At 57.8% G+C, this 19,750-nt stretch overlaps 3 protein-coding genes across 3 annotated transcripts; 2 read left to right on the top strand and 1 right to left on the bottom strand.

Annotated features, from left to right (window-relative positions):
- Nucleotides 1–518: 518 nt before the first annotated feature.
- FKBP10 (FKBP prolyl isomerase 10) lies at nucleotides 519–5,095 on the top strand. Its single transcript, XM_061343127.1, has 10 exons — nucleotides 519–878; nucleotides 2,166–2,311; nucleotides 2,398–2,587; nucleotides 2,834–2,979; nucleotides 3,060–3,249; nucleotides 3,466–3,611; nucleotides 3,848–4,037; nucleotides 4,181–4,323; nucleotides 4,403–4,566; nucleotides 4,695–5,095. Exons 1-10 carry the CDS (start codon nucleotides 667–669, stop codon nucleotides 4,878–4,880), a joined length of 1,713 nt encoding a protein of 570 aa, XP_061199111.1. The 5' UTR covers nucleotides 519–666; the 3' UTR covers nucleotides 4,881–5,095.
- A 1,804-nt stretch (nucleotides 5,096–6,899) lies between these two features.
- On the bottom strand, nucleotides 6,900–9,828 carry NT5C3B (5'-nucleotidase, cytosolic IIIB). The gene is made up of 8 exons (XM_061343218.1): nucleotides 9,622–9,828; nucleotides 9,115–9,184; nucleotides 8,738–8,784; nucleotides 8,425–8,510; nucleotides 8,173–8,262; nucleotides 7,679–7,841; nucleotides 7,215–7,415; nucleotides 6,900–7,029 (listed from the first exon to the last, which is right to left on the bottom strand). Exons 1-8 carry the CDS (start codon nucleotides 9,826–9,828, stop codon nucleotides 6,919–6,921), a joined length of 975 nt encoding a protein of 324 aa, XP_061199202.1. The 3' UTR covers nucleotides 6,900–6,918.
- Nucleotides 9,829–10,750: 922 nt separating this feature from the next.
- KLHL10 (kelch like family member 10) lies at nucleotides 10,751–14,937 on the top strand. The gene is made up of 5 exons (XM_061343258.1): nucleotides 10,751–10,948; nucleotides 11,148–11,637; nucleotides 12,093–12,710; nucleotides 13,393–13,542; nucleotides 14,528–14,937. The coding sequence occupies exons 1-5, from the start codon at nucleotides 10,761–10,763 to the stop codon at nucleotides 14,897–14,899; spliced, it is 1,818 nt and encodes a 605-aa protein (XP_061199242.1). The 5' UTR covers nucleotides 10,751–10,760; the 3' UTR covers nucleotides 14,900–14,937.
- Nucleotides 14,938–19,750: the final 4,813 nt, after the last annotated feature.

Raw genomic sequence — 19,750 nt, 5'->3', positions numbered from 1 at the left:
CTCGGGGTGCTGCCCCTCGGAGAACCCGGGTTTTGGTTCGGCTTGGCTTGAATTCCCATTTGGGACTTACCAAGGGCTCTTATTACGGTGCCCATCACGGTTTGGGGAGGTGGGGATGCAGGCGCAACGCGTACGGGTGCGTTTGGTGCTGCTCCTCTCTGGGAAAGGCTTTTGCGGGGGTATTTTTAACCATCAGCACCCAATGAAAGCAGATTGAGGAGCAGGGGGTGTTATTAAAACACTGAATCCCCCGGATTCCCTCTGCCAGGGGACTGAGCAGCAGCAGCCGGAGCCGGGGGCAGCAGCGCTGGGACCCGGCACAAACTCGCTTCCAAGCAGCTCCCGTTGGGCTCTGCCTTTGCGGAAAAGAAAGGAAAACACAAAAAGGAGAGGAAAAAAAAAACCCTGAGCCCAACCCCTCCTGCGGGAGCTGCCCTGGGGCTTCCCCTGGGGCTCCCCAGCGCTGCCCGCTCTGTGGAGTCGCCCCGGTGATGCCGTGTGCGGGGGGCCGGGACTGGCGCTGGGCTCGCGGCTGAGGAAGCGGCAGGCCCGGACACGTGTACAGAAATTCCGGGCAGGAATCCCACGGGAAGGGGCGGCCGAGAGGAGCAGGCCCCGTCCCTCCGCCTCCCGCTGCCTTTCCGCCGGCTGCAGCCTCCCAGCGCCATGGCCCCCGGCAGCTTCTTCCTCCTCCTCCTCCTCCTCCTCCTCCTCAGCATCCTGGGGGCGCCGGGGCTGGGCGACCCCGGCCCGCTGGAAGACGTGGTGATAGACAGATACTACATCCCCAAGATCTGCCTGCGGGAGGCCCAGATGGGGGATTTCATTCGCTACCACTACAATGGGACCTTTAAAGATGGCCAAAAGTTTGACTCCAGGTATAGCCCTCGGCTCCCCATCACTGCATGCGGTGCCGAGGGGGGACCCCTGCATGCCTTGCGTCCCCAAGGGGCAGCAGGGGAGGGACGGGCTCCGGGCAGCCCCATGCTTGGACCCCAAGGAAGGCTTTTGGTGGGTGCTGGGGGCGAGGGCAGGGAGCCCGCGGGTCCCGCTGTGCCCCATGAAGCAGCAGCCCCTGCGCATCGGTGCCTGCACGCCCTCAGCCCCAGGCATGGGCAGGATCGGTCCCTGAGGGACGCATTTTGCGCTCAGGACATGCATGTGCATGGGCAGGGGCAGGGGCAGGGAAGCGCTGGAAGCCCTTTGAAACGTGGCAGCAGTGAAACCCGGTCATTACCTAAGAGGCTTTGCTCCGGCCGGACTTGGTTTCCCTCAGCCTGGGCACCGGTCCTGCTCTGCTCCCAGTGGCTGCCGAACAGTTTGTGTCGGTGCAGTCCCTGCTCTGCAGCACCGGGAGCAAGGGGAGAATGAGGGACACAACCAAAGGGCAGAGACAGAGGGTGCAGGAGCAAAAGCTTTCCACACAGACGCGTTGAAGGGGAAAGCAAAGGATGCTGCTCCGGTTTCATGTGTCCTTAGTGGGAGCATGAACGGGGGAGAAGGTAACCGAGTGATGCACTTCACCTTCTGCTGTGCGCACCCCGAATGCACTGGGAGCCTGGGGACATTCCCTGCTAAAGGAACTCCTTGTCTTGACTGCAGGGTGGCAGCACCAGCTGCACATGGGAGGGGACGGAGCGTTCACTTTATCCTGACCGGCCCCAGTTGCTTCTTGCGGTATTTTCAGGTTTACAAATAAAGCCAGATTTGCAGTGGAAGGATGAGGCCCGGGCTCTTTCCATCCCTCCTTGCTCCATAGAGCTCCAAACGTGCTGTATGCAGAGGGGTTTGGAAGTGGCACAAAGGCCTGGAGCTGCCGCATCCACCTCCATGGATGAGGATGGTGTCGAAGGGTTTGGTACCAGTGGGAAGCATCACTCCCTCCTTTGCACCCAGAGGGTCCCATCTGCCCAGGGCGCTGGGTGCGCAGGTCAGGGTGCCGCTCCATCACAGGCAGTGCAGGATTGAGCCCATCAGCATCAATGGCTTTGGCTGCAGGCTCTGCAGCAGCGCAGGGACCCAGCACGAGGCTGCCCCATGTTCGCATGGTTGGGGTCCCGATCCACCCCAAACCCTGGGTGCTGAGCACTCGGCTCCCCCAGCACCAGCAGCACCGGGGGCTTCGCTCTGTCCCGCACCCCTGATGGCTCCATCCCTTCACCCAGCTATGACCGAGGGGCCACGGTGGCCGGCGTGGTGGGTGTCGGGCGCCTCATCACGGGCATGGACCGGGGGCTGCAGGGCATGTGCGTCAACGAGCGGCGTCACCTCATCGTGCCCCCCCACCTCGGCTACGGCAGCATCGGCGTGGGTATGTGGGGCTGGGGGGGCTGCGTAGGCTTTGCTGGGAGCAGGGTCCTGACCTAAGCTGCTCTGTCCTCGCTGCTGCCCCTTTAGCGGGGCTGATCCCCCCAGACGCCACCTTGTACTTCGATGTGGTCATGCTGGACATCTGGAACAAGAAGGACAAGGTGCAGGTCACCCCCTTGTCCAGACCCCTGCACTGCAACCGCACCGTGCAGAGCTCGGACTTCGTGCGCTACCACTACAACGGCACGCTGCTGGACGGCACCCCCTTCGACTCCAGGTACGGGCCACCGGGATGCTGCAGGTGGATGCAGGCTCTGCCCTGGGGATGGGGGCACTGGGAGGACAGGGACCAGCGGATGCTGGGCATGGGGGCTCACGCTGCGTCCCGGCCAGAGCAGCCTCCCCTTGTGCTTTCCATCCCTGCATCCCGGCAGGGCCGGTGCAGCTCCGTGATCCCAAACCAGCTTCCCACATGGCACCGCTCAGGCCTGGAGCCGTCCCCACTCTTATTCCTCCCCACCAGCTACAGCAAGAACAGCACCTATGACACCTACGTGGGCACGGGCTGGCTGATCAAGGGCATGGACCAGGGGCTGCTGGGGATGTGTGCTGGGGAGAAGAGGAGCATCATCATCCCGCCGTTCCTCGCCTATGGGGAGAAGGGCTATGGTGGGTCGGGCATCGCCCCATTCCCTCCGCCCCCTGTGCACCAGGCCCGGGGTGGGGGCTGATCCGTGTTCCCTCCTCAGGGTCCGTGATCCCGCCGCAGGCGTCGCTGGTGTTCAGCGTGCTGCTGGTGGACTTCCACAACCCCAAGGACGGGGTGTCCCTGCAGCACCTCGAGGTGCCCGAGCCCTGCAAGCGCCGCGCTGCGAGCGGGGACTTCGTCCGCTACCACTACAATGGGACATTGATGGACGGGACGCTCTTTGACTCCAGGTGTGGGGAGGGAAGTGGGTCCATCCCCGTGCTCAGCAGCATGGAAAGGCTGGAGAACTGCTGGGGGAGGTGGAGGAGAGGGGCACAGAACAGGCTGCAAAGGACAATCCCTGTTTGCTGCCGAGGGTTTGGCTCCTGGGGAGCGGAGCAGGGGCTGGGACAAGGGGTGTGGGAGCAGGGCTGAGATCACCCCAGGCTCTGCTCCTGTCCCTGCAGCTACTCCCGCAACCACACATACAACACCTACATCGGGAAGGGCTACATCATCCCCGGCATGGACCAGGGCCTGCAGGGGGTCTGCATGGGGGAGAGGCGGCGCGTGGTCATCCCCCCACACCTGGCCTATGGGGAGAACGGAGCAGGTAAAGCGCCGGGTCCAGCTCCACGCGCTGCAGCATCCCCTCCTTCAGCCCTGCGCATCCCACACCATGGGGAAAGCTCGGAGCAAGTGGGACCACCACCATCCCCAGGGCTCTGGGTGTTGTGGGCAGTGGAAGGGTTGGCACCAACACGTGCTGAGGGATGGGTGCCCCATGGGGAGATGCAGGAAGGGCTTTACCGTGGCGCTCCCGCAGCTCTCCTCATCCTCCCCTTCCAGGGAACAAGATTCCCGGCTCAGCCGTGCTCATCTTCGACGTCCACATCATTGACTTCCACAACCCCGAGGACCCGGTGGAGATGGAGACCTTGTACCGGCCCGAGGGCTGCAACCTCACCACCCGCCCGCGGGACTTCATCCGCTACCACTACAACTGCTCCCTGCTGGACGGCACCAGGCTCTTCTCCTCGTGCGTGCTGGGACGCATCCTGCCGGGGCTGGGCTGGGGCGAGGACAGGCACCGGTGCAGCAGCCCCACGCCATGGGGCAGCACGGGGGGTTTGGGGGCACAGCGGGATGGGGACCAAGGGGTCTCCTCTGTGCCCGCTGCAGCCACGACTACGAGAAGCCGCAGGAGGTGACCCTGGGCACCAACAAAGTGATCGAGGGCTTGAACAGGGGCCTCCTGGACATGTGCGCAGGGGAGCGGAGGGTGCTCATCGTCCCCCCGCACCTGGGACACGGCGAGAGCGGAGGTAGGGAGCTTCCTTTCCCCCATCGCCCCGTGGGTGCTGGAGGCTTTCGCCCATCGGGGTCCTCTGTGGGGTTTTCCAGCCCGGGGGGTGCCGGGCAGCGCCGTGCTCCGCTTCGAGGTGGAGCTGATGTCCATGGAGGAGGGCGTTCCCGAGGGATACCTCTTCATCTGGCACGGGGAGCCCCCGGCCGGCCTCTACGAGCAGATGGACCTCAACAAGGACGGGGAAATCCCGGCTGAGGAGGTGAGGGAGGGCCCCGAGTGCCCCCGGTGATGGGGGCGGGAGGACACCGGGGACCCCACCACAGGGAGCAGCATCCCAGGGATGCCAGACCCGGGAGTGAAGCAGCTTCCCCCCTGTCCCCGCTGCAGTTCTCCACCTTCATCAAGAGCCAGGTGGTGGAAGGGAAGGGGCGGCTCATGCCCGGCTCCGACCCGGACAAAGTCATCGCCGACATGTTCAGGAACCAGGACCGCAACCAGGACGGGAGGATCAGCCCCGAGGAGCTGAAGCTGAAGTCGGATGAGGACCAGGAGAAGATCCACGAGGAGCTCTGAGGAGCAGCTCCTGCTCTCCCTGCACACAGGACATCCTGGCCATGTCCTGGCCGGTCCCCCCCTCCTCAGGAACCTGCCCCTGCCCTTCCCCAGCCCCTCCAGGGGGGAGCATTTGGGGGTTCTCCCCCCATTCATTAACTGAGGGGCTTTGGCTGCTCCTTTGGGCAGGAAAACACCAACCCCCAGCAAATAAACCCAGGCAGGAAGGTAGGAAACACCCCCACGGGGTCTGCATCCACCCCAGGGACAGCAGCGCCTGCATCCCCATCCCCTTGCGCCCTGCCCGTGGTACCTCTGCTGTGGAGCCAGACCCTGGAGCCCTTCCCTGCTGATAAACCCCACTCTGCCCCTCTGCTCCCAGCTCCCCATAGGGCAGCAGCATCCCCATCCCCATCTCCTTCCTCCCCAGCCAGTGACTGCTCCCTGTGCTGCACCCTGGAAGGGGCTCAGGTCCCAGGCAAAACCCCAAGGTCCCGCAGGCATTTGCTGCTCCAGAAAACCCAGCACCCCCCAAGGCAGCAGGGACCTGGCAAAGCCCTTGTTTGCCTTTGGGAGCAGGAAACCAGAAACAGCCCTTAGGGAGCAGCATCCTCCCTGCCTGCACCCTCCCTGCCCCGCAGCAACGGCCCTCACAGATGAGAGGAATCAGCCCAAAACTGCCTCTGAAAGTGTCTTGCAGGTCAAAGAGAAGCAAGAAGAGAAAAGAGCAACGGGTCCCCGAGAGCCCCCCAGCCACTGCTGCCTGCCACCAAATAAATCACCTCTACTGGTTTCCAAGGAGTTTGCTCTGTGCCAGGTTACTTTGCCATGGAACATTCCTCATGCAGGGGGGCTCCATGCTCCAGCACTGCTGGGTCAGGCAGGATTGGAACCAAACCTCCACTCCTGGGATGCTCCAGCACAGGGGGATGATGCTGCAGTGCCCAGTGGCTCCATCCCGGATGGGGATACCCATGGGAGCAGAGATGCAGCAGCCCTGGCGCTGAGAGCTGAAATGGAGCAAGAGGACCAGCAGGGCCGGGAGCTGCAGGGTGTCCATAGGGCACATGGGGTGGGTGATGCTACCCCTGGAGCTCAGCCAAGCACTTGGAAGCCCAGAGACAAAAGAGACTCGTTTTCATAGGGAGGAAATTAAACCACTTCCATCTGTCCTCGAACTATAGCAAATGATCTCCACTTCTGTGCTTGACCACTGCAGCGAGTGCAGAGCATCTCTACCTGAGACATAAAAGGGGTTGTCCGAGTGGGATGAAGCCTGAATAGGATGAAGTGTGGGTGGGATATGCAGTCCAAGTGGGATGAAGCCTCAATAGGATGAAATCTGGGTGGGATATGCAGTCCAAGTGGGATGAAGCCTCAATAGGATGAAATCTGGGTGGGATATGCAGTCCAAGTGGGATGAAGCCTCAATAGGATGAAATCTGGGTGGGATATGCAGTCCAAGTGGGATGAAGCCTCAATAGGATGAAATCTGGGTGGGATATGCAGTCCAAGTGGGATGAAGCCTCAATAGGATGAAATCTGGGTGGGATATGCAGTCCAAGTGGGATGAAGCCTCAATAGGATGAAATCTGGGTGGGATATGCAGTCCAAGTGGGATGAAGCCTCAATAGGATGAAATCTGGGTGGGATATGCAGTCCAAGTGGGATGAAGCCTCAATAGGATGAAATCTGGGTGGGATATGCAGTCCAAGTGGGATGAAGCCTCAATAGGATGAAGTCTGGGTGGGATATGCAGTCTGAATGGGATGAAGCCTGAATAGGATGAAGTCTGGGTGGGATATGCAGTCCAAGTGGGATGAAGCCTCAACAGGATGAAGTCTGGGTGGGATATGCAGTCTGAATGGGCTGAAGCCTGAGTGGGAAGCAGCAGATGATGTGGGGTGGAGTGGAACAGCTTCCTCCACCTCCAGGGCTGCCCAGAGGGGGTGAGTGAGGTTGGGATGTGCAAAGGGGCAGGAGCCTGCCCGGCGTCAGGATGTAGGTGCCAGATGAACTCCAGCTTTGCCCGGGGCAGGACACCTGGAGCCTTCCCAGCTCACGTCTCCGTAAGGATATAGCGGAGGATCCCGTTGGCCACATCCAGCGTCTCGTCTCTCTCCAGCACGATGTCGTAGGCATCCAGGTACTTCCCCCTCCGCTCTTCCACCTGCAGCAATGGGATGGAGCAGGGAGGACTGAGAATGAAGCTGCTGCACCCACAGCACCTCCCAATGCTACCACAGAGAGGGGTAAGGGACCACAGCGATGATGCCCCCCCAGTCACTGGGGCAGCTCCTCTTTAGGGCTCTCTTAAGGATGACAGGGGATCAAGGAACTGCTTCTCACTCCCACCTTGTCATTGAGGAAGCCAATCTTGAGGATGTTCTCCACGCTGGGAACGCCGTCTGCCATGGTCAGGTCACCCAGGGAGTCCCCCAGCAGGATGATGCTCGTCCTGGTGCTCAGCTGCTGGAAGTACTCCGTGCCCTGCAGGACGCTGTTGTTCTTGTTGTAGGTGTGGATGAGAGGTCCCTTGAAGCGCCTGAGGACTCCCTGTGCAAACAGGACAAACCCCTCCATGTGCCTCAGCTCCCTTCCTGGAATGGGGATGCTCCCAGGGCACCGGCCCTCATCTCCGGGGTACCCCAAGGAAACCCAGCAGCCCTGGAACACGGAGGTGTCCCCAGCAGTCAGCTCCATCCACAGGGATCAAACAGGCAGCTCTGAACCCAGCGGTGCCTTGAAGCACACCGCAGCCCTCGGTCCCAGCTGGGGCCTCCTCTCCGCATCCCCACACACACGACACAGAAACTCACGTCCCCATCAAAGTCCATGTAGTTGGAGACCACGCTGATGTTCGCGTGGAAGACGCTGGCCTGACGGAGGATCTCCTCAAGGACGTCCCCGACGCCAGCGGAGAAGATGAGCAGGGGCACGCTGTACTTATGCAGCTGATCAAACAATTCCTTGAATCCATCCCTGGAGCAGAGGTGCCCGTTACAGGGTATCCCATTCCCCCCGGTGTAACAGCCCCGGGATGCCAGGACATGATTTCCATGCAGAAGGAGAACTTGGGCTCAGGCAAGCCCGGAGGAACAGAGCTATCTCTCCTCTGGGACTGGCAGCATCTTCAAACCAAGCCAGTTTTAGGACCATCCCCAGCAAGGTCAGCTTTAACAGCAAGAGTTAGCACAACGGCTCTGTGCTGTGGGTAACATCTGATGCTGAGCCAAGCGCCTGGATAATGCCCAGCACTGGGGAGGGGAGCTGCCCCTGTACCCTACCTGCTGCCGGTGCCTGCAGCCCGTACCTGAGCATCACTCCCGACTCCCTGACGATCTGGGCTATGTCCCCCTTCCGGATGTTCTGCTGTGTCAGGAGCTCATGGACCCTGCTCCACCTGGGGAAAGGCAGAGGAAGGAGCTTCCCAAAGCACCCTTTGGGCCAGGAAGGCTCCCAGCAGTGCCACCGAGCCCAGGGGCACCTCGAGCCTGTGTCCTGTACAACTCGGGCACAAGCAGCTGTCGGGACAAGGCAAAGCTAGTCCCATCCAAGCACTCACCACTCCACCATGAGGGGCCCTTTCTCTTCCATGGTGCGGTTGGGATCGATTTCAATGGGATAGTAATAGTGCAGCAGATCCTTCAGCTGGCGGTGGAGAGATGGGAAAGAGCGGAGTGAACGCCCTGCTTGAAGAGACTGAGCAGCAGCGAGCAGGCAAATGAAAACCTCCCTTCGGAACTTCTCCTTCCATCGGCAGTGGCTGAGGCACAGCCTGGACACAGCCGGCAGGGCTGCCACAGGAGCCACTGCAGCCCCCTGATGATGGGTGACAGGCACACAGCCCACAGCACCGAGCCGCAGCAGGCACCCACCTTCTTCCTGCCGTCCTCGCTGATAACGCGGCTGTCGTTGAGGATATCTGCAAGGACAGTAAGAAACCGGTGCTGCAGCCCAGCAGCACCCGAAGGCTTCCCAAGGGGCAGCTCCCCTGCAGCCCCAGCCCCGGCTCTTCCCAAAGGCGAGCCCTGTGTGGCACGGTGCAGATCCCAGGCGCCATGAGAGCAGCACCGGTGCTGGTGGGGATACAGCGAGGAGGAGAAGCAGCTTCTGCAGGGAGCTCTGGGCTGCCCAAGGACAGGAGAGGAGCAGGCGGGCTCGGCAGAGGTGGGAGGAGGCCAACGGGAGCAATGGAGCCCGAGAGCACAAACACAGGGACCAAACAGCAGCAGCGCCAAGGGCTCGGACTCACTGTGTGAGGTGGGGCAGCGCCGGCCGTTGCACCCGAACCTGCTCAGGGTCATGTCGAAGTCAGAAATGACCTGGGGGGGTGAGAGGAGGCCGGAGCGGTTTGAGGAGCCAGCGCGCTCTGCCCCGGCCGAGTCAGCCAAGGCGCTGCGAGGGTGCAAGGTCCGGAGCAGGGTGCAGACCACAGCGGCCATGGACGAGGATGCTCCTGCCTCCGTGTGGCTGCCAGCCCCATCACCCTCCCGCCCTAGGGTGTGTGTCAGCACCAAACGCCTCCATCCTGCTCACACCGCCGTGGGCAGAAGGGGGTATTTGGGCATCCGGTCATACTCGTACCGTGCATTAACAGGGAAGGAAAGGGCCCATCCAGGGAGAGCCGCCCCCAGGTCCTGCCTCTCCCCTGGGGCTTCTCCATCTGCGCAGCGTGGGGACGGTGCTCCCGGTACCCGGTTGGGCGCGGAGCACCCCAACCCCTCACCGCGCTCCCCCCCCCCCGCCCCGGGGCCGGTACCTGCAGTCTGCTCGCCCCCTGCTCCTTGAGGGACCGGATGATCCCGGCCGCACGCTCCGGGTGCCGGATGCGGACCGTGGCGTTCTCCAGCTCGGGCACCTGCGGGCAGAAACCGCGCTGCGGTGCCCGGGCCCCAGCGGGGCTCCCGGGACTGCGGTGCCCTCCAGCCCCCGCCGGGCCCCGCTCCCGCAGCTCCCCTCCCGCCATCGCTGCGCTCCGGGCACCGCCGGGCCCACCCGCGCCGGAGCCGCGCAACCGCGGGGAGGAGCCGGGGCCGGGCCGGGGCGTGCGGAGCCGTTGGGGGCGAGGCGGGGCCGGAGCCGGAGGCGGCGCATGCGCAGCAGCGCCGTGCGGGGCAGAACGCGGGAAGAGGGAAGGGAAGGGAAGGGGCAAAAACCGCAGCAGGGCCCAGGGCAGCGAGGAACGAACGGGCTGGACTCAGAGCCCGCCCCGGCAGGAGCCCGGCACCCGGAATGGTTCGGGTTGAAGGGAGCTTGAGCCGCATCCAGCTCCAACCCCTGCCACGGGTAGGGACCCATTCCACTGGAGCAGCTTGCTCCAAGCCCCTGTGTCCAACACTGCCAGGGATGGGGCAGCCATTTCCCTCCGAGAGCTGTTTCCTGGTACACCCAGACACGATGACAAGCAGCCGGCAATGAGCTACAGCAGGATGGGGATCCCTGTGCCCCACATCCCCTCCTCAGCCCCAGGCAGCTCTTTCCACCCCTCCAAAGGCAGCAGCAGACCCAGCACTTGTGGCTCCATCACTGACATGAGCTAACCTGGGCCTCAGCTTCCTCCTGCATGAGCTGGTTCAGGGGCACTGCAGCAGCCATCGGTGCCTGCACCTGGGGAGCTTTATCCCCATGCAGAATGGCATGAAGGGGCTGCAGGGGAACCTTGAGGCCCTTCCTCCTCAGCCATCAATGGGGCCTGGTCCAGCACAGCCTGGGCTATGGGGCAGCCATGGATCAGGGGCTGGAGGGGCCAGGACCCTGTTCCCAGGTGCTGCTGCCCAGGTCCCCTGAGCTTGTGATGTCATAATGGAGCATGTTCTATAACCAGCGGGCAGAGCTGATGTTGGGGAGACAAAGCCAAACGCCCCGAGAGAGGCACCTCTCCTGGCCTCAGGCTTCACCATGGGAAACAGGTTGTCGTCCACCTGGGGAAACAGCTCACACATGGACAGGAAGATGAGTGCCACGGCTTGTGCCATCTTCAATGAGCTTTGTCTCGAGGGGAAACTCTCTGATGTGATCATCAGCGTGGATGGCATTGAATTTAATGCTCACAAGAGCATCCTCTGCAGCTGCAGTCCCTATTTCAGGTGGGTCAGAGGGGATGGGTGGCATTGCCTAGCCTGGGTCAGGCCGCCCTGGTGCTTCCATCACTGATGAAACATGGATAAAACCCCACGGCCTCCCAGCATGGCTACTGCTGGTACCCAAACGGGTGCCCAGGGGATAATGGGCAGGGTTTAACCCAGCAAAGCTGGCTTTGCCTCCAGCACTGCTTTGGTTTTCCAGGGCTTTGTTCGCCAGCAGCTGGAACAGGGCCGAGAAGACGGTGTACAAAATCCCCGGGATTTCACCCGAAATGATGAGGCTCATTATCGAGTACGCCTACACCCAGACCGTTGACATCACCACCGAGAACGTGGAAAACCTGCTCATCGCCGCAGACCAGTTCAACGTCATGGGCATCGTCCGGCTGTGCTGCGAGTTCCTCGAGTCCCAGCTCTGCTTTGAGAACTGCATTGGCATCTACAGGCTGACAGAGTACTACTACTGCCCCGAGCTGCAGGAAGCAGCCTTCCTGTTCATCCTCCAGCACTTCGAGGCCGTCGCCAAGGTCTCCGAGGAGTTCCTGGAGCTCTCCGTCAGTGACCTGAAGAACATCATTGAGAAGGACGAGCTCAACGCGAGGGAAGAGGATGCCGTGTTCAAGGCTATCGTCAAGTGGATTGACCACGACCCCCGGAACCGGCGGCACCACATCGCCGAGCTGCTGAGCAAGGTCGGTGCTGACGCAGGCTCTGCAGGGCCACAGCCGCGCCGCTCCTCTTGGCAGGCTGGGGGAAGCTCCCGTTCACAGCCTCGGGCTCTTGAAGACCCTGCGCTGGGCCCGTTTCCTCGCGTTCAGCTGCTTGTAGCAGCCGGGAGGGACCAAAGTTCACAGGGGACGTTATCTCTGCACATGCAGAGCCTCTGTTTGTGCATGAGCCACGCAAACAGCAGCAGGCATTGGGGCAGTTTGAGTCTGCAAAACAGGGGAGCCTCGTGCCAAAGCAGCAGCAGGCTCCCCGCCATGAAATCAAGCGATTTACCCCTGCACCCCCCTTTCTGGACTAGCTATAAGCGACACATTGAGTTCTCTGGCTCTCTTACAGCAAAACCATCGAGCATAGCAGCTCTCCCGCATGGACACCATGGGGATTCTGCCCCTAACCCCCCCTTTTCTGTGCTTTCCAGGTTCGACTGGCGTTGATGCAAGCGGAATTCTTCATGAATGAGGTCAAAACGCAGGAGTACGTGGCGGAAAGCCAGGACTGCCGAGGCCTCATCATGGACACGCTGACGGAGATGGACCACCTCAACAGGCACGGGCCCTCTTACCCGGCCTCCACCAGCCCGCTCAGCCGGCCTCGCCTGCCCTACACCGTCCTGTTTGCTGTCGGGGGCTGGAACGGGGACGTCCCCACCAACGCCATGGAGACGTACGACGTGCGGGCGGACAAATGGATGAACGTGACAAGCGAGCAAGGGAGCCCCATCGCCTCCCACGGCACGGTCTATTTGAAAGGCTTCATCTACGTCGTAGGCGGCTTCGATGGCATGCAATTCTTGAACAGCGTCAAGAGGTTCGACCCCCTGCGGAAGACATGGCACCAGGTCGCGCCCATGCACTCGCGCCGCTGCTACGTCAGTGTCGCCATCCTCGACGGCTTCATCTACGCCATGGGGGGGTTCGACGGCCACACGCGCCTCAACACGGCCGAGCGGTACGAGCCCGAGACGAACCAGTGGACGCTGGTCACCCCCATGGAGGAGCAGAGGAGCGATGCCAGTGCCACCACGCTGCATGAGAAGGTAAAGGCCACGTTACCGGGGAGCGGGTCGGGTTGGGGTGAGGAACCAACCACGTGCGCAGCATCACACACAGGGCCTGTCCTTTCACATGGCCCCACAGTGAGCACTTGCAGCCAGAACCCCTTGGTGAGCAGCAGCTCAGAGAGGGGATTCTTCCCCTCGGCTGTGCTCTGGGAGATCCCCCCTGCAGCCCTGATCCAGCACTAGAAGGATGTGGAGCTGCTGGAGTGGGTCCAGAGGAGGCCATGGGGATGCTGCGAGGGCTGGAGCAGCTCTGCCCTGGAGCCAGGCTGAGAGAGCTGGGCTGGGGCAGCCTGGAGAAGAGAAGGCTCCTGAAGGGGAGACCTGAGAGCAGCTCCAGTGCCTAAAGGGGCTGCAGGAAACCTGGAGGGGGGCTTGGGACAAGGGATGGAGGCACAGGTCAAGAGGAATGGCTTGAACCTGCCCGAGGGCCTGTCTGCCTCATGCAGTTAGGGAAAGAAAAGGGTCAAAATCCTGCTGGCCTGAAGAACACACTGTGCTTGTACTCGTTCAAAGCCAGGATGCCAGCCCCATTCCCACTGAAAACCAAACCAACCTCCCCCTATAAAACCCATCCAGCCACATCATTCGTTTTCCCTTCGTGTCCTCCTACCAGCAGTACAACTGCCCTGCTCACCCTCTGCCTTCCTCCCCTGCTCAGGTGTACATATGTGGTGGCTTCAATGGCTACACGTACCTGGACACTGCGGAAGTGTACAACGCCAGCACAGGGCAGTGGAGCTTCATAGCGCCCATGAGCAGCAGCAGAAGCGGACTACGAGTCATCGCGTACCGAAACGAGGTGTATGCGGTAAGGGAGGCCGGTGCCTCTGCCCTCGCAGCCCCCAGCACGTGTAATACTCACCCTTTGCTGATCTGCATCTCCTGGACTTCAATGCTGGCCTTTTGCTTTGAAGTGAGATGTAGGGAAGGAAGGAAGGAACAGAATCATGGAATGGGTTGGGTTGGAAGGGCCCTTAAAGCTCACCCAGCTCTGTCCTCCTGCCATGGACACAGACCCCTTCCACTGGAGCAGCTTGGCCAAGCCCCTGCATCCAAGCTGGCCTTGAACACTGCCAGGGATGGGGCAGCCACAGCTCCTCTGGGCACCCTGTGCCAGCACCTCAGCACCCTCACAGGGAAGAGCTTCTGCTTTAGGTCCAACCTGAACTTCCCTTGGTTCAGTTTGAACCCATGGGAGCCTCCTGAGAACATCGTCACCTGCACGCTTCTGGTTCTGAGCAATGTACAGGCTATTTTTAAGCATCTACAGCAAATCAATGAGTTTCGGCTGCTGCCAACAGGTTCAGCAGCACAGAGGCCTCGCTCGGTCCCATTCACCCCAGCCATATACTGCATTTAAACCCTGTAAAGTGTGAAATCTGACAGCTGCACAAAATACTTTTGGATGTTTCAGGAGGAACAAGGGAGCAGCCTGCAATGAGCACACGTTTTGAGATGCCACGCTCTCAGCAATGCTCAGCTGAGCTCGGCGAGGCAGGGCCACTTCCCCTTGTGCAGGAAGCTCTTCCTTGCAAGGGTGGTGAGGCACTGGAATGGGTTACCCAAAGAAGTGGTGAATGCTCCATCCCTGGCAGTGTTCAAGGCCAGGTTGGACAGAGCCTTGGGCAACACACGTGAGGTGTCCTTGTCCATAGCAGGGGGCTGGAACGCAATGATTTTAAGGTCCTTTCCACCCCAAACTGCTCTGTGATTCTGTAACTCTATGTAATGACCCAGCTGGCTGAGCAGGTGAGGAAGAGCCAGGTTCAACTCCGTGCCCTTGGCATTCACAGGTAGGAGGATGTGATGGAGTGAACCGGCTCCGCAGCGTGGAAGCGTACAACCCTGTCAACGACACCTGGCACGCGGTCCCCCCCATGTTCAACCCTCGCAGCAACTTCGGCATCGAGGTGGTGGAGGACTTCTTGTACGTGGTTGGGGGCTTCAACGGCTATAGGACGATTCCCACAGCAGAGCGCTACGATGAAAAGGCCAACGAGTGGCACAACATCAAGGACATGAACATATTCCACAGTTCTCTGAGCTGCTGCGTGGTGCCAGGCCTCTCCAACATCAGGGACTACGTTGCCAAGCGAGACAGCACGGTGGACAACCCTTCAAATGAAGTCAGGTTCACTTCTTCAAGCAGCAGCCTGCCTGTATAAACAGCTCCGTGCAGCAAATAAAGCCCTCTGAGCAGCAAGTGAATGTACTGACTTCTGTTCTAAACCAGATCAATAAAATTATAAAGGCCATAAGGAAGAATTAATCGTAGAATCATAGAATAGTTTGGGTTGGAAAGGACCTTAAGATCTTCAGGTTTCCATCCCCCCCTGCCATGGGCAGGGACACCTCGCTCTAAACCATATCACCCAAGGCCTTGTCCAACCTGGCCTTGAACACTGCCAGGGATGGAGCATTCACAACCTCCCTGGGCACCCATTCCAGTGCCTCACTGCCCTCACAGGAAAGAACTTCCTCCTCAGATCCAATCTAAACTTCCCCTGTTTCAGTTTTAACCCATTACCCCTTGTCCTATCACTACAGTCCCTAATGAAGAGTCCACCCCCGGCATCCCTAGAGGCCCCCTTCAGACACTGGAAGCTGCTCTGAGGTCTCCACGCAGCCTTCTCTTCTCCAGGCTGAAGAGCCCCAACTTTCTCAGCCTATCTTCATATGTCCCCTGAGCATCCTTGTGGCCCTCCTCCTTTTAATATTTAAAGCTTTCCTTCTATGGCACCGCAAAACGTGTGCATCGGCCCCGACCTCTGCAGCAACTGAGATAGTGAAAAGTACAACAAAGGATGCTAGAGAAATAAAGGGTTTACTAATTCACTTCTTACAATAAACTTTAGTACAGTGTATTTAAGGTAAAGAACGTGACAGTAGGGTTTGTGTCAAACCTAGACGCACACACACTACGTTACCTTACTGGAAGCCAGTGCAGGCGTGCTGCTCCCCAGGCACTCATGGAAGTCTACATTAACACAGGAGAGCACCGCTGCCGTGATCCACGGTGACACGCACCTATGAGGAGCATCTGACTATTAATGGTCTTTCTAACACCTCGTTAGTTCCACACTTCACATTCATGTTAGTAACAGGATTAGATCCTCAAGAGCACCTGGTTTAGCAGACTTCCACTTCAGGACTGACAACTGGAGATATGATTTACACCCTGCATAACGTGGACACAGCTGGCAATAAATCTAAGCCATACACCCCTTACTTGAAGCTTGCTTTTTTAAGCCCACTGAGAGTTACAACGTACTGTGAACTAGGTTGTGTTAAACAGAACCCAAAGGGTTGCAATGCTTTGTGACTCAGTCTGTCAGTAGAGATCAGTGGATTCCCTGACACACAAGTTGAGCCAACAGTTCCCATGTTAACACTGACTGTGATGGAGAAAAGATGGTATTGAAAATAGTACTGCAGAACGCTTGGCCTGGCTATTCATAACGCATGCTAAAAAGTTGGCATGTCTTCATTACAAACCCAGCATACTAACAGAGCATTCAGGTAGTTAGAAAACACTATGTACACACGTGGCACCTAGAAATTACTACACTGACTGCCGAGTGTGAGGCAGGATGTGTCCTACTCCACTGATGCTCTGAGCAGGAAGACAGGACATGAAACATGCATTTTGTGGCACATATTCAGTACAGGTGGAGGAGTGTGATTGTCATGAGGAGGAGGGAACACTCCTCCCAGTGCTCTTTTACATTAGTAAAGCCAGAAGTTGGCCTTCCAATACTTACTGCATACACACTAGGATCTTGCTGACATGGAACGGGCCACTATAGACACACTGAAAGAACCTCCAGGCTTCTGCTTCTAGGATCGTTTTATCGACAGGCAGCAAGCTACGGCAGTCAGGGGCCACAGAGGAGCTGTTGTGAGCCTCACAGGTTAGTGGGCTACAACACAGAGCCAATAATGCAGCTCTTCCAAACACCTACATGTGATACAACGGGTAGTTAGAGCTGTCAGTTAAAACCCATGTGTAATGCAATTGGTCCATTTAAAGTCAAGGTTAAAAGACCCCAAGACAAACCCAATGACTTTAAAAACCCATACAACTGGCATAGCAAGAGTCTGAGCAAGTGCAACTGTGCCCCTCACTCACCATGCAGACACAGCACACAGGTAACAGGGCGTCACGTAGGGAATCACGGCTGGCATTCCCGTGCTCTGGATGCTAAAGCTCTTTTGACACTGTCTTGGAGTGGAATGTTTTTAGTAAACTATGGAGCCTGTGTGTTAGCCAAAAGTTCTCATGGTTAAATGCAGTATCAGTTTTGCTTTGAAAAAGAATGACTGCAGTTAAGTTTGTTCTTGTATCGAATTTGGTCACATGCTGCCACATGTCACACAGTATCACAGTAGGTTAGAGATTGGAAGGGACCTCAAAAGCTCATCTAGTCCAATCCCCCTGCCGGAGCAGGAACACCTAGATAAGGTTACACAGGAACGTGTCCAGGCGGGTCTTGAATGTCTCCAAAGAAGGAGATTCCACAACCTCCCTGGGCAGCCTGTTCCAGTGTTCCGTCACCCTCACTGAGAAGAAGTTTCTTCTCAGGTTTAAGTGGAACCTCTTGTGCTCCAATTTGTACCCATTACCCCTTGTCCTTTCATTGTTTGCCACTGAGAAGAGCCTGGCTCCATCCTCGTGACACTCCCCCTTTATATATTTATATACACTAATAAGGTCACCCCTCAATCTCCTCTTCTCCAAACTATAGAGACCCAGCTCCCTCAGTCTTTCCTCATAAGGGAGATGCTCCACTCCCTTAATCATCTTAGTTGCCCTGCGCTGGACTCTCTCCAGCAGGTCCCTGTCCTTTTTAAACTGAGGGGCCCAGAACTGGACACAATATTCCAGATGAGGTCTCACCAGGGCAGAGTAGAGGGGAAGGAGGACCTCTCTCGACCTACTAACCACCCCCCTTCTAATACACCCCAGGATGCCATTGGCCTTCTTGGCCACAAGGGCACAGTGTCGGCTCATGGTCACCCTGTCGTCCACCAGGACCCCCAGGTCCCTCTCCCCTGCACTGCTCTCTAACAGGTCGTTCCCCAGCCTATACTGGAACCTGGGGTTGTTCCTGCCCAGATGCAGGACTCTACACTTTCCCTTGTTATATTTCATCAAGCTATTCCCCGCCCAGCTCTCCAGCCTGTCCAGGTCCCTCTGGATGGCAGCACAGCCTTCTGGCGTGTCGGCCACCCCTCCCAGCTTAGTGTCATCAGCAAACTTGCTGATAGTACACTCAATTCCCTCATCTAAATCGTTGATGAATATATTAAATAATACTGGTCCCAGTACCGACCCTTGAGGCACTCCACTAGATACAGGCCTCCAACTAGACTCCGCCCCATAGACTACAACTCTCTGGCTTCTCTCCTTCAGCCAGTTCACAGTCCACCTCACTACCCGATCATCCAGACCACACTTCCTCAATTTAGCTGTGAGGATGCTGTGGGAGACCGTGTCAAACGCTTTGCTGAAGTCGAGGTAGACCACATCCACCGCTCTACCATCATCCATCCACCGTGTTATTTCCTCATAAAAGGCTACAAGATTGGTCAAGCACGACTTCCCCTTGGTGAAGCCATGTTGACTGCCCCTCATAACCCTCTTATCCTTGATATGCCTTAAGATGGCAACAAGGATAAGGTGTTCCATCACTTTCCCAGGAACGGAGGTGAGGCTAACCGGTCTATAGTTACCCGGGTCCTCCTGTCAAACTATTCAGTTCATCTTCCACCAGAAATAACCTTGGGATTTCTCCCTATATATTGTCCATGTTAACTGACAGACCACAAGAGGGCTTTGACAGGGCTGGTCTGATATACGCCATCCTTCAGCTGCTTGTCAAACCCCTACAACCAAGTCAGCGGGGAGAGCACAAAAACTTTTCTCTGTTGTTTCTGTGCAAAGTCTGGTGAAGTACCTTGAAATCACCTCCTACAAAGTAAAGTTAAATCAGCAGATTTAGTTCCAGTTCTTAAACTACTCAAGCCAAACCTGCAAGAGCTCATGGGCCAAACTCCACAGAGTAAGCCCTTGCTCACAGGCTGATTTGGTAACGGTCACTTCTGGACATCAGCCTTAAACCTGAGCAAGCGTTACCTACTTGTTCTCTTAGGCCAGCATCATACAATTTCATCTGCCCTAACAATCCGACAGGCAAAGAAAATACAACAGAGTTACTACAGGTGACTAAATTGAGACAAACTGCTAGGATGTTCAACTTCTTTTTGTTTAACCAAGGCTACAAGACAAGTTATTGATTTCCAAAGTGGCAACTGCAAAGCAGAGCAGAAAGGGCTGTAGACATCAGAGAGACCGTGACACACTGTGTGGTTGAAAGACTTACCCAGTGTTTCAGCTCTGATCTAGGTTGGTGCTGAATTGGGAAATGGGAAGTATCAGCTCAGAAAGCTAAACAGTTCAAACAAAACAAAACAAAAAGCCAAACTGTTTTAGAAGTTCTTTTGCAAAGAAGTTGCCCACAACAAAACCACCAGAAAACCATGGTAAGAACCAAAGACAGTAAATACATTCTCCAGCAAGGTTTGTCTAGACAAATTCTGGAACACCCTGCGTACTCCTCCCTTTCCCCTCCCTAAGATCCTGAGTTAGGCTGCATGTGAACGCCTGGAACATTCAAATGGAGGGAAGGATGGGGAAGAAATGAAGGGAGGAAGGATGCATTCAATCTGGCAGTAACCTCAACCGTGCTGGAGCTCTTGAGATCAGGAAGGAGGAGTGTTTGGTGGGACAGTAACCATTTACTCTGAAGGAAATCTTCCCTTTCTGTTCCTTGGAGCACAGCAGGAAGTGAACCAGAGCCAGTCAGGGCACTGGTTTATGTAAAACCCCCTTGGCACACCGAAAGGTATTGAAATCAGCTTCAATCTTCCCACCACACTAAGTGGGGAAATCCAGCTGTTGAGACACTACGAAAACTCAAGTGTCTTGCTTCAAGAGGACACTACTTGTGGATTTG

This window comes from Neopsephotus bourkii, unplaced genomic scaffold (assembly GCF_033783945.1).
Source record: "Neopsephotus bourkii isolate Nb327-2 ecotype Australia unplaced genomic scaffold, CSIRO-AGI_Nbou_v1 NB_1821, whole genome shotgun sequence".
NCBI classification, from domain to species: domain Eukaryota; kingdom Metazoa; phylum Chordata; class Aves; order Psittaciformes; family Psittacidae; genus Neopsephotus; species Neopsephotus bourkii.
This window is presented reverse-complemented; position numbering and strand designations above follow the sequence as displayed.

Coding starts and splice junctions, on each gene's coding strand:
- FKBP10 (XM_061343127.1), top strand. CDS start 667: ATGGCCCCCGGCAGCTTCTTCCTCCTCCTCCTCCTCCTCCTCCTCCTC. Junction 879..2,165: donor GGCCAAAAGTTTGACTCCAG/GTATAGCCCTCG, acceptor CCCTTCACCCAG/CTATGACCGAGGGGCCACGG. Junction 3,612..3,847: donor CTATGGGGAGAACGGAGCAG/GTAAAGCGCCGG, acceptor CTCCCCTTCCAG/GGAACAAGATTCCCGGCTCA.
- NT5C3B (XM_061343218.1), bottom strand. CDS start 9,828: ATGGCGGGAGGGGAGCTGCGGGAGCGGGGCCCGGCGGGGGCTGGAGGG. Junction 8,785..9,114: donor GCGCTGCCCCACCTCACACA/GTGAGTCCGAGC, acceptor CTGTCCTTGCAG/ATATCCTCAACGACAGCCGC. Junction 7,842..8,172: donor GAGTCGGGAGTGATGCTCAG/GTACGGGCTGCA, acceptor CCTCTGCTCCAG/GGATGGATTCAAGGAATTGT.
- KLHL10 (XM_061343258.1), top strand. CDS start 10,761: ATGGGAAACAGGTTGTCGTCCACCTGGGGAAACAGCTCACACATGGAC. Junction 11,638..12,092: donor TCGCCGAGCTGCTGAGCAAG/GTCGGTGCTGAC, acceptor TGTGCTTTCCAG/GTTCGACTGGCGTTGATGCA. Junction 12,711..13,392: donor CCACCACGCTGCATGAGAAG/GTAAAGGCCACG, acceptor TCCCCTGCTCAG/GTGTACATATGTGGTGGCTT.